The following is a 12,892-nucleotide window of genomic DNA, read 5'->3' on the forward strand; positions in this document are numbered from 1 at the left end:
GCGCTCGCGCACGCGGACACGCCATGGCTGAGCCGCCCTGCCAAACTAACCCATTTGGAGATGCCGACGCGACGGCGCAAGACCATCCATTCCCCGCTCACCTTTTCCCCTCGCCCTACGGCCAAATTGGGCTAGGCTGCCACGGCGAATTTCGGCCATGCTCTGCCCTCTTCGTTCCTCCTAAGGCAAAGCTAGCCCACTCTGCTACGCCGGTCCACGCCACCCTATGGCGGCTTGGCCAGTATATAAGCCAGCACGTTCCCGCCCCCGCCATAGCAAGCAGCACCTTGCATTGAGCTCCGCGCGCGCTCTTGTCTTGTTGGCCATTGTAGCTGTAGTAGGCTCATGGCAATGCGCATGGCAGCGGGAAGGGCTTGTGGCACTTGGAGCGCGCAGCGCATGCTGCTCCCCCGCCAGCGCATCGACTTCTTCCGGCCGTCTCCCGCAGCGGTGACACTACGGTTCGGCGATCGTCGCGCCGTTGCGAGCAGAGTGATCCTCTGCCTCGCGTCGGGAGGCGGTCGTCCGCGGGACGACGACGGCGAGTTCGAGCCCACGGACTCGCCATTGGATTCGGATGGGCGGATGGTCGACGAGGGCATGGACACGCTGTGGCGGCGCATCCGCGAGGTGGAGGCGGCATCAGCTGACGAGGAGGACGAGGACGAGCCAGAGTACGAGGGTGGCATCGACGTCTTCGCGCCCCCGGCTGAGTGGACAGAGCTGGAGCGTCGGCATTACGTGATGTACGTTGCTGCCCTGCACGAGGCACTCGGTGCCCTGTTCACATTGCTGGCGCGCGAGCGGCCGGCGTTCGGCGCGGCGGTCGTGGCGCTGCTGCTGCTCAGCGTGTCGGTCTCGGTGCTCCACGTCTCCGTGGAGCTGATCAGGGCCGCGTACTCCATGTTGGCCGCCATGCACAACGGTACAATATAGTAGTAGGATTGTACTGCATGATTGCGTACCCGTACCGATGTACTCCTACGTATGTTTGTCTTGTGCACGCGTTGGTTGTCCTTGTTCTGAAGGTGTATTAGACCAATGGCGGTGTCGTGGTATTTCTCACGGGGGGCTTGCGAGTCGACAGATGCCACAAGGGCTTAGTGTGTGGGTAAGACTGCTGCTGATAGGACCGGGAGCGGGTATGCGAGTAGCACGCGGTGGTTTACCCAGCTTTGGAGCTCTCCGGAGAGATAATACTCCTACTGCTGTATGTCTGAGTGTATCTGGTATATCTGGTACAGAGTTGCTCCTGGAGCTGTATTTGAGGTCAGTGCCATAGGCATCTGGCCTCGTATATATGCGGGTGGCCGGATGAGCATGCAAGCTCTAGTGGCCGAATGGCACTTGGCCGTGGGTATGTGCGTGAGAGTGTCCAGGGAGCCATTGTGGCCGGCCTCGTGCATGTGGCGTGGCCTCCCTGGTGAATGGATGGATGGGTGCCTTATATAGGCATGGGGGTAGCTTACTACCTAAGCTAGGTAGTGGCATGGGGGCAAGTGGGCATGGGGCACCATGCCCATGTATGTGGCATGCATGCCTCTTTGTCCCTGGTGCACTTTATAAAACAGTGCCCAGGGACGGATACACTGTAGATGATGTTGTTGCTACTATTCATCAATAGTGTCTTGTTGGTGTCAGGTCGGGCTGTAGTCGGCAGCCGGCTGGTTGGTGCAGTCGGCAGCCGGCTGGTTGGCGTAGTCGGCAGCCGGCAGTCGGCAGCCGGCCGGGCAGAGCAGTCGGACGGGGAGCCGGCAGGAGCGGCCGGACAGTCGGACTGAGGGGCTTTGCTAGCCGCGATGTCTTGAAATATCGTCTTGCCGTCCTCGGGGTACCCGTGGTCGGTTACTCCGACAGTAGCCCCCAAGCCTCCGGGCAACTTGGCAAAGTTGGGCGGAGGTTTTTTGGCGAGTGTTCATGGAAATTGTCAAGAAAAAAGACAAAGTTAGTCCATGCACATATATCGAATGTTTGCTTTTAGCATTTGCAAGTTTTATGCGGAGGGTGCCGACTCGGCTTCGTTCGAGCCCCCTTAATCTTTTTCGTGTTCCCTCCGCTTTTTGACTTGTGCTCTTGCTTGCCGGACAGCCGCTCTGCGGTCTGTGGCTAAGAGTAGGCCGCGAAGTGGAGTGTACAATACTCAGAGTCTAGGAGCAGATTCAACCGAGTAGATACTTGTAAAGGAAACGGTCGGGTCGCCCGAACGTTTTTCTTCCCGGGCGTTTTTCGCGTGGGTGGCCTCCAGCGTTCACTCTTGCTAGTCGGACAGCCGCTCTGCGGTCTGTGACTAAGAGTGGGCCTTTGGTACCACGCACGATACTAAGCCGTCTGTGGGAACTAACGTCTCAGGCCAAGCGGCCAGCCCCAGGGCCAACTTTGGCTGGCGCCGGGGCGAACAGTGATGCTATTGTAATAAAATGCGGAGACATCCCCCGAGCATCGCTTGTGGTTATACATGCTTGCGTGGTGCAAAAAATATGCGGGTGAGGAGCTCACATTGATTTTTGTGTAGTCGCGGTCGTTGAAAACAGCCGAGCGCCAGGAGCGCGTCGGCGCACCTGCTGGGTGAAGCCTTCGAGCCTCCGGATGCTCGAAGGGGGGTACCGGCCGGTCAGGCTAGACTGGCCAGGCGGCGAGGCGTCTTGCAGCACCTATCTTCTTCTTTTTCTCTTCTGCCGGCTGCTGGCAACCGGACAAAACACTTCTTGTTTGCAATCTTCCATGGGGCGCGCCAGCGCACCCACTGGGTGTAGCCCCCGAGATTTGGGCCGACTGCTGAGCAGTCGGGCCGGATCTCCCGGCAACTACTTTGTCTTCTTCTTCGCAGGGGCGCGTCAGCACACCCGCTGGGTGTAGCCCCCAAGATCTGGGCCGACTGCTGAGCAGTCGGGCCGGATCTCCCGGCAACTACTTTGTCTTCTTCTTCGCGGGGGCGCATCAGCGCACCCGCTGGGTGTAGCCCCCGAGATCTGGGCCAGCTGCTGAGCAGTCGGGCCGGATGTCCCGGCAACTACTGTCTGTTTTCTTCAGCCGGCTGCCGACAGCCGGACGCTTCTTCTGCACGAGCAGTCGGCTGCATGCCTCTCCATCTTCTTCTTCTTTTTTTCTAGCCGGCTCGCACGCGAGCAGTCGGCCTCTACTTCTTTCTTACTTTTATTTTATTCCAGCCAACTCTCGGGCAGCCGGCCATCTAACCCGATCATTCTTTTCTTTTGTTATTATTATTCTTTTCTGCCAGCTTGGGCAGCCAGCTTCTCTCCACCCGGCCTCAGTTATTTTTCTCCAGGTCCCGGCCATAACAGTCGGTTCGAGCGGGGCCCGGCGGGGGCGCGCGCGGCGCAGTCGGCCGTGGCACTCGACGCAAGAGCCGGCGGCAGGGGCACGCGACGCAGCCGGCCAGAGGCGCCGTGGGGGAGCCGGCGCATTGGCGTGTGAGGCCGGGCGCTGGGTTGCAGCGCGATGAGACGAAGGCGGCCCGGAGCAGGGCGGCTGGGTGCCGCCGACGTGCGCGCAGCAGCCGGCGACAGGCAGTGGAGGAGCGGTCAGGCGCGGAGCAAACGAGGGCCTCAGACGCGGCGATGGAGAGGCGCGCGCAGTCCTCGGTGTGATGCAGAGGTGCGCGGGAGTCGGCCTTGACGCGGACGGAGGAGTCCGGGATGAGGGGGAAGTCGTCGCGCGGGAGCCGGCCGGCCGGATTGCGGGAAGCCAGAGCCGGCGCAGAGGACCCGGCGGGGAGGAGCCGGCGCGGAGAGGCCGGAAGCGGGGCCAAGCGGTGGCGGCGACGGGAGGCCGAGCTCGGGGCGCGGGTGGACGCCGGCGGAGGTGAGGCGGACGCGGTCGGCAGCAGCCCGGGCGATGCTGAGGAGGGGCGGCACAGCCGGCATGGAGCGAGGCGGAGAGGAGGCCAGGCCGCAGCCGGCGCGGCACGAGGCAGTGCAAGCGGCCGTGGCGTCGGCCGACGCGGCGCGAGACGGAGAGGAGGCCAGGTGTGTGGGGGCGGACGAGTCGGGCGCGACCGAGTCGAGGCAGTGGCTGGAGGAGTCGGCCGGGCGTCGTGAGGCAGCGCAGCGGCGGAAGGCCGGACGGCACGGAGGGTGGAGGACGCCGGCACCAAGACGACAACGCGAGCCCGAGGCGGAGCCGGCGCAGGTCGCGCGACCCAGCCATCGGCTCCAGAGCCCGGCGGAGTAGCGCGGGGGCGGAGGAGCAGGGCCGGCGCTGGTGTGGAGGTGAGCGAAGCAGCAGGCAGGTGCGGCGGAGCCAGACCAGCGAGCACGCGCGGTGGTATGAGCAGCGCCAGCGCGGGGAGCGTGACGACGGCCGTGCGCGATGGAGCACTGCCCGTGGCAGCAGCACGGGGCTGGGCGCTGGGCCGAGCCAGGCCATTGTCCGGCCACTATCTGGCTGGTGCATGGCCACTATACGACCAATATACGGGCAGTATCCAACTTGTATCTGGCTAGCGAATGGATAGTGCATGGATGTATGGGGTAGTCTGGGTAGTATTTTGCTAGTGTATGGCCAATGGTTTGACTTGCATCTAGCCATCTTGCATAGATGGTATGAGGAGCGAACGCGTGTTTCAGCCGGAGCAAGGCACAACGCGGAGGGGAGCAGACGCGAGCGACGCGTGGATGACACCGCCAACCGAAACACAGCCCCGCGCGCGACGCGCGTGGACGGGCGGCCGGCGTTGCGGTGGTGGTGAAGGAGGCAAGGCCGATGGCGAGGTCACGCCGCCCCTCACGGCCATTCCGGAAGCATGTCGATGTCGAGCCCCCGACCGCTATCGGAGAGGTGGCGCGACGCCACGGTGGTGAAGACGAAGAGGCCGACGGCGAGGACGCGCCACCCCTCGCGGCCGCTCTGGGGACGGGTCGATGTCGAGCCCCCGAGCGCTACCGGAGAGACGGCGCGACGCCGCGGCGGAGGCGATGAAGAAAAAAGGGTCCCGCCCGGACAGCGAAACCAGTAGCAGCGTGGTAGCGTAGTAGTAGTACCGCCTCACGGTGGGTGCCAACTGTCGTGGTATTTCTCACGGGGGGCTTGCGAGTCGACAGATGCCACAAGGGCTTAGTGTGTGGGTAAGACTGCTGCTGATAGGACCAGGAGCGGGTATGCGAGTAGCACGCGGTGGTTTACCCAGCTTCAGAGCTCTCCGGAGAGATAATACTCCTACTGCTGTATGTCTAAGTGTATCTGGTATATCTGGTATAGAGTTGCTCCTAGAGCTGTATCTGAGGTCAGTGCCATAGGCATCTGGCCTCGTATATATGCGGGTGGCCGGATGAGCATGCAAGCTCTAGTGGCCGAATGGCACTTGGCCGTGGGTGTGTGCGTGAGAGTGTCCAGGGAGCCATTGTGGCCGGCCTCGTGCATGTGGCGTGGCCTCCCTGGTGAATGGATGGATGGGTGCCTTATATAGGCATGGGGGTAGCTTACTACCTAAGCTAGGTAGTGGCATGGGGGGCAAGTGGGCATGGGGCACCATGCCCATGTACGTGGCATGCATGCCTCTTTGTCCCTGGTGCACTTTATAAAACAGTGCCTAGGGACGGATACACTGTAGATGATGTCGTCGCTACTATTCATCAATAGTGTCGGGTACGGTCGTTTTGTCGGTGTCTTGTCGGTGTCGGGTTGGGCTGTAGTTGGCAGCCGGCTGGTTGGTGCAGTTGGCAGCCGGCTGGTTGGCGTAGTCGGCAGCCGACAGTCGGCAGCCGGCCGGGCAGAGCAGTCGGACGGGGAGCCGGCAGGAGCGGCCGGACAGTCGGACTGAGGGGCTTTGCTAGCCCCGATGTCTTGAAATATCGTCTTGCCGTCCTCGGGGTACCCGTGGTCGATTACTCCGACAGGCGGATAAAATAGGGGACCAGCAAGGGCCAAGGCCCGGGCCAACATGCCAAAAAAAAAATTTAGAGCAGCGATTTTTTGTTTCAGAAGTTGTGTGTTATGCTGTTCTGGGCCTTGTGGCCCTCCCTAACCGATGAGCAACAGCAAAAATGGCACAATGAATCCTGTACAAGGCTTGACTTTTCTCTAGTGTTATTCTATCTCAATTCCCAAAAGCTAATCCCAAATACAAAGAGGCAAAGCCACCCTCGTCTTCCAACCACACGTGATTCCTCTTCCCACCTTTCCCTTTCTTTGGTCCCCCTTTGCTCTGCTCATTCATGGAGACAAACCACTAGCCCCCAAATCTCCTAAATCTTTCTAGTTGCTCTCTCCTGTAACTGTTGCAGCTCCGCCGGCCGGCTGGACGACTCATCTTTCTTCAAGCCGCTGCAAGCACACAAGAAGAGGTATATATTCTTGATTTGAGATCTTCCTTTCTCTGTCTCTCAGATCTGAAATTTGTTCTATAATTTTTGTTTGGCTTTTCAATTCTCTAAATTGGATAGTCTTATAGTGGTCTGTGTTTAATTTTTCTAGGGTAATCGGTTGTCTCCATGGCCAAAAATAAAAGAAAGCTTGCAACACTGCATTCTTTTTTTGAGAAGAAAAGAAGAACTGATGATGTTCCAGAACAGATTAATTTGGTTGATGCCCCTCCCTTGGTAGATGAAGAAGAGCAAGTAAATGAACAAGAACAAGTAGAAGAAACACCACATTTCAGTGAGTTCTATGTGGATTTCATTAATTCTCGTGTGGAGGATGAGACTACACTTGAGCACCATTATCGCTGTGACATTTTCATGGTTGCTGTTGATCAGCAAGCACAAGAGCTGAATTATAGATTCAACAAATAAGCAACAGAGCTTCTCATCCTGTGTACTTCCTTGGACCTAAAAGATTCATTCCGTTCATTTAACATATATAATATATGTTCTCTGGCTTCAAAGTTCTATCCTGCTGATTTTAAAGAACAAGAAATGAATAATCTAAGATGTCAGTTACGACATTACGAGAATATTGTACCCACAAGCCCAAAGTTTCAGAATTTGACAACTATATCAGAACTTTGTCAACGACTTGCATCTAGTGGAAAATCAGATGAATATTACTTGATTGACAAGTATCTAATGTTCTCTGTTCCTGTATTGGTTGATTTATTCATTGCTAAAAATTCCAACTACTTCTTAATGTGCAGACACATTCGGCTTGTTCTTACTTTACCGGTTTCAACGGCAACGACAGAACGTGCATTTTCTGCCATGAAACTTGTGAAGACAAGGCTTTGGAATAAAATGGAAGATGGATTTCTAAGGGACTGCTTGCTAATTTATATTGAAAAGGAGATTGCTGTTGGAATATCAACAGATGCAATTATAGATGAGTTCGATGAACCATCACGTCGAGTGCCATTTAGTTGAAGGCCTGGAGCAAGTTAGTTTCTCTATCTTCTATTATCTAGATTTTTCTTTTGTGTGATGTACAATTGAAAAATTGCATATCCTCTTGTATCAACGGTGAATGGTGGTGTAATGAATGAAAAATATGCTATTACATCTTCTTCATTGTTTTTTTGACCAAAAATTTGTATGGAAGTGTTGCTGCCTTCAGTAGGCCCGTGTTATACATTTTTCCTGGCTCCGCCACTGTATTAGACTATTATAAGTGGCGTTCGTTTTCTTGAATCGCAATGGACAGCAATCACATACGGAGGCACTCGCCGAAAGTGAAAAGGCATTTCTCAAACTTATACGTCAAGGCAGTACATGCACGCAAGGGTTCAACATTCAAATTTGACACAAAATGACTACTACTTTGTCGTGCATGAGTGCTTTCACATCATCAAAATTGTTAGAGAAAAGTATATTTTTTGTCCTTCAATTCTTAGCGAAGTTTAGATTTGGTCACACAACTTCAAGATCGGACAATTTGCACCGTCAAATCTTAAAATCAGACAAATTTTGTCCCTCAACCCGGCAGGTTTTCACCCGTCGTCGTGCTCACGTGGCAAGGTATCTCTTTCCTTCCATCTACTCTGGTATGGACATTTTGACAAACATTTGGCGTGCAATGTGCCAATGTCTGCCGCTGCCCGCCTCCGCCGCACCACGTTCATCACCACCACCGGCAGAAACTTTTGTGGTGGCCGGCAGTTCTGGTGCCCATGTCGGACTCACCGTACTCGGTGCACGGCTTGCCCTTTGCGTTCAAGTCCTGCTAAGTGGACGGGTCGCCGGGCCCGTCTGGGGAGCAGTGCAGCTCAGCTGCTGCCATTCTCGCTGACAGAGTGCTCGCTGCAGCAACCTAGCGATAGTGCAGTGTTTAGTCGTGTCATCCCCTTGGCCGCGGTGGCTCTGAGTCGGGGATGCCGAAGCTTGCAGAGATCGTGTCCGGGTTCAGATGCGCCTACGCTGGCAGACACGAAAGATGTACAGCAGGATGTTTAGCTGCATGTTTATTTTTCCTTGTGCATGTGCATGTCGTGGGCATGCACAGGTCCGGGTCGTGTCGTGCGCTAGGACACCGGACACACAGGCCACCACCACCTGGCTATCGCCGCGCACCCCCTGCCCGGCCACCGCGTACAGGTCCTCGCCGTTCTCATGCTCACCGTTTGCTTCTGTCGCTGCCAGCCACGACGCTATTGATGCCCCTACGTCGCCCCGAACCGAGCGCCCCAAGCCTACACCACTAAGGCTGTAAGGCACCGTCCCCCGCTCCACGAGCACGATCAGCCTAGACGCGCACCCTCCGTGCTTTGCGGCGAGCATGGTGCGGGTTTCAACGCGCTTCGACGCAGGCGATCTGCACCGCTGCGTCGCCTCATCCTCTGGCTCCGGTACGAGCGCCGCGACTGCCGCTGCCGCTCGATCCCTGTAGCCGGACAGCCTCGCTTTGCAGTCTTCCCCATGGAGTCCTTCAGCGATGAATCTGGTGCGGCGATGATGGTGTGACTGGTCAGCGCGGTCATGGACGGCGGCATCAACTCGCTCGTGGTCCTCTTCCTCCAAGAGCTCACCGTTGCAGCAGCTCCAGACCTTACACGCCAAGTGCTTGATAGAATGCCCACACTAATTGGATGGATTAGATGGGGGTACCACCTCCTCCAAACCATCCTACCATTAGTTAGTTCTCGGTCTTTCCTGCAAGTTGGTCAAAATGTCAGGACTAAAATCATCCACCCACAATTGCACCTCTGCCATGGCGAGATAACGTGGTGGTAAGCACATCTTATAATTTTTCGCAGGATATATGTGAGATTTTATTGCTCATAAAAGCATTACATTTTTCTACACTAAAACTAGATGTGAACTATACTTGGGTGTATGGTGCAACAAACAAGCAGTGTCTTTGGGGCCTTACACTTCTCACATGATTACCTAACACATGTGAAACATGTTTTATTCTCTAATTTCCTGATCACAATCTCACGCAAACCTATCAGCTTTTCCAATCTCCTTCAGCCAAACATCATGTGCCTTGACTGCAACATTGCTTGATAGACTAGTAGTGATATTACCATAGAAAATTTGCAATAAAAGAGGTGAGTTCACTAGTATAGCTGAGGCCGGGGGTTTTATCCATCATTTCAAAAGAAAAAAGGCAATAACCTCCATCACCCCACTACTCTCTACTTCAAGGGCAGACCGAGCAGTGTAATAAATTTTCACAATACAATGACATATTACTTCAACATCTCTATGGATCGTTACTACTCCTGCCGATCAACGTCTTCAAATATGATTTATAATCATAAATAGAACATTTTACCATTCGGTTTGTAAATGAGGGAGTCGCTCGTTTCTTGATGGAAATGACGAGTGATCGAGTGTGAAATAAAAATATGAGCTGCTTGACTAAAATTACACCAGAAACAAATAAGGATAAGTATTTTGAGAAAATAATGGTAAGACTCAAAGGTCACCGGCTTGACACAAAGAGAGCATTCAATAGTGCTAATTAATTACAGATACCAAATATATGATCCAGTAAATAAGATATCTACAATTTTCTTTTGTATGTAGAATTTATCATGAAATTTACTTTGAATGTAAATTTTGGGTAAATATTTAATAGCAAGGTACACAGTTTTTGCACTAGTTAATTCACCAAATTAACGATGCTCATACAATCCCCACAAAAAAATGATACTCATAAAAAATAGGAATAAAACATTAATGTATGAAAAGATTTGACCGTCGGAGAATTAGCCATTCCTCTATACAAGCAACAAAGAAATTTTGAGATGCTCCCAAACTATTTTGAACTGTCAATTCCACTAGTCATGGGGTCTAGTTTGAACATGATGACCTATTATCCATGTATAAAATATGCATTCTTAATTTTTTATATTTGAATGCTAAGCACAAAGGAAACAAGGCGATTTAAACAAGATGTGATTCAATAAAAAAATCATAAATAAATAAATAAAACTTAATCAACATGGTAGAATAAATATATCATTCTTCTTTTGTAGATTACAATTGTAAAACCCACCTAACATTAGAAATCCTCTCAAATTTCTCAGAGAAAATCTTTGAATCGGGAGAGCGAAAATGTCCAAGACGTGAGAGGACTGGAAAGTGGCTCAATTTTAATGTCCTAAATTTTCAGACATGCTAAGCGGGCCTTTCTTACACTTTCTATCATCCATTGACCTCACATGTATCAGGACTAGAATTTACAACCTTGATTGCACCCCTGACATGGTTGTGAGCATGTAAATAGCTAGAGCCTTGATGAAGGCTACTGTGTGTCTGTGTAACAACGCAGACATTCAACGCCTAATTATGGGTCATAGGTTGTTAGGCTACAAGCTAATCTTGGAATGTATATTTTGAACTAAGCCAAAGAAAAATATGTTTTTTACTATGAGTCATGCAACATACGTCAAATAAAGTAGTATTTGAGCTTTGGCTGCAATTTAACATGGGCTGGATGTGCGGGATAAATTTGTCGATCTACTTTTAGCATAAAGTATAGTATCTAATATAGGATGAAAATTTAGAACTAGTCTATAGTTTGAGTGTTCGAGGTTGAACTTTGATCTTAATTCTTCTAAAATATTTGTCCAAAAAATGAGGCGAAGCTTTACGGAGAAAATCCTATAGGTCCCACTTCCCTAATTCGCCTTCCCCATTTTTTTGCTTCACACATCACGGGAGACACATTTCAAAAGATTAGTTTCAACTACCAGTGATGATTATGTTTCCGTCTCCTTATTTTCCCATGTAATAGTAGGCGATGACATTGGCACGGTCTACACATGTGTGTGCCTGTATTTTTTCAATCTCCGGCCTCTTAGCTGCATCGTCCTACGAACCTTCAACACTTCACATCCTCTAGCCCCCCCCCCCCTACTTTGCCCGACGTATTGGCCAAAAGCTACCACGGCTAACAAAGGTATGTAAGCATATGGTCATATGAATGCACAGTTAGATACACAAATGATTTGTATCCGTGTGTTTGATTCATGGATGCACTACATGTCTTTGGGTGAAATCGTCATCAGATCTCATGTCAGTGGCACTAATCGGGGTGGATGGGAGATGGGAGGAACTGAGGATGTTGACATATGTACTTTGATATTAGTAAACGTGTGTGGCTTGTGTTGAAGTGGGTTTGATTTTATGAGAAATACCACGTCCTATAGATTTTTCTTATGAGTGGTGCCTATTATATTGATTAAGAAAATGTTGCATAGTTAATGAAAAGAATACCAAACGAAAATGAATACCACCATGGCAAAAGCGCACTCACACTAATGGCCTAACAAGCACAACAGATGAATATGACACACAATATCCACAAACCGATGGAAAATTGATCCATGAAACTAGCCACCCCCATCAGCGGGAGAGAAGAAGTCAGAACTACAATGGGAAGGGCAGGATCGGGACCCTCCAGCCATGGAGAGAAACCAACACGTGATACACTATGCTAGTTGCGACGCCAGACATGTCAATGGCCAACATTGAGAACAAACTTGTCCTCCACACTACACTAAGCTAACACCTATATTATTGGATCAATCACTTTTTTTGCAAACTTAAGAAAGTGTTCCTTGAGTGCGAATATTGTTAATCAGTTTGTGCAACATATAGTTCAAAAAAAAGTTTGTGCAACATACCCACATATTATTGGATTAATCATCAGTGCAAGATATTTACTTTGGCAACTCAAGTTCCATCCAACATTCATGTATGTATACAATGGAAGTATTATATGGTTTCCTGGTGACAAGAGGATCACCAGCCGCTAGGTTCATTTAAGTATATGTCGGAGAATGAAGGCAAAGTTTCTCCATGAATGTGAGGCAAAAAAAGTGTTATAAAAATTCTTAAATTACCAAAAGCTAGTCAACTAAACAAATGAATTACCACAGTTCACTGTAATACACCATTACTGAACACGGTTGCTCTTTAGCGATTTCTAATATTTTGTTGGAGAAACTATAATGGATGGGGTATATCTAACGGGTAAAACTGTAATTTGTAATTCCAAAACTAAAAGCTAAAATACTAAAAATGATGTAATTTAAAATGTGGCACTGGTGGTTAGTCTAATTTAGGAAGGTACCACATACAAGCTATCCAAGATTTTTTTAATTATATATGATCAAATCTTACGAACTAATTAGTTAGGAGATTTCAAAAAGATATACTTCTACCTCTATATAGAAGGTGTATCATCAAAGGATTCTAGTTAATTCCAGCCAGAATGCACAAAATATAAGAAGATAGTTACTGCCAAAGATAATAGCCTAAAAACTAGGTTGTGCCTCTATATAAACAACAGAATGAGAAACTAAATTGACCGGAAATACAGCGATAGGAGAAAAAGAATAGTGTACCCCCTCCCCATGGCGCTTCTCAAGAACACCCCAGGGGTTTTGTGCTTGGCGTCCCTTCTTGTGATATCTGCCACCTTCTTATCATGTGATGCATCCTACGGGGCGACAGGTATATTCCTTTCATTATATTCATATTTATTTTTTGCT

General features: G+C 50.8%; 1 protein-coding gene and 1 long non-coding RNA gene across 2 annotated transcripts; both read left to right on the forward strand.

The window, feature by feature from the left end:
• The first annotated feature begins 351 nt into the window (after nucleotides 1-351).
• On the forward strand, nucleotides 352-936 carry LOC123176623 (uncharacterized). The gene has a single exon (XM_044590762.1). It carries the CDS (start codon nucleotides 352-354, stop codon nucleotides 934-936), a length of 585 nt encoding a protein of 194 aa, XP_044446697.1.
• A 5,188-nt stretch (nucleotides 937-6,124) lies between these two features.
• LOC123176740 (uncharacterized) lies at nucleotides 6,125-7,541 on the forward strand. Its single transcript, XR_006488650.1, has 3 exons — nucleotides 6,125-6,302; nucleotides 6,433-6,615; nucleotides 7,091-7,541. It is a non-coding gene; the product is annotated as an uncharacterized lncRNA (long non-coding RNA).
• Nucleotides 7,542-12,892: the final 5,351 nt, after the last annotated feature.

The sequence above is a fragment of the Triticum aestivum genome, chromosome 1A, assembly GCF_018294505.1.
Source record: "Triticum aestivum cultivar Chinese Spring chromosome 1A, IWGSC CS RefSeq v2.1, whole genome shotgun sequence".
NCBI classification, from domain to species: domain Eukaryota; kingdom Viridiplantae; phylum Streptophyta; class Magnoliopsida; order Poales; family Poaceae; genus Triticum; species Triticum aestivum.

What these genes read in the sequence shown, in the direction of transcription:
- LOC123176623 (XM_044590762.1), top strand. Translation starts at nt 352, where the DNA reads ATGCGCATGGCAGCGGGAAGGGCTTGTGGCACTTGGAGCGCGCAGCGC.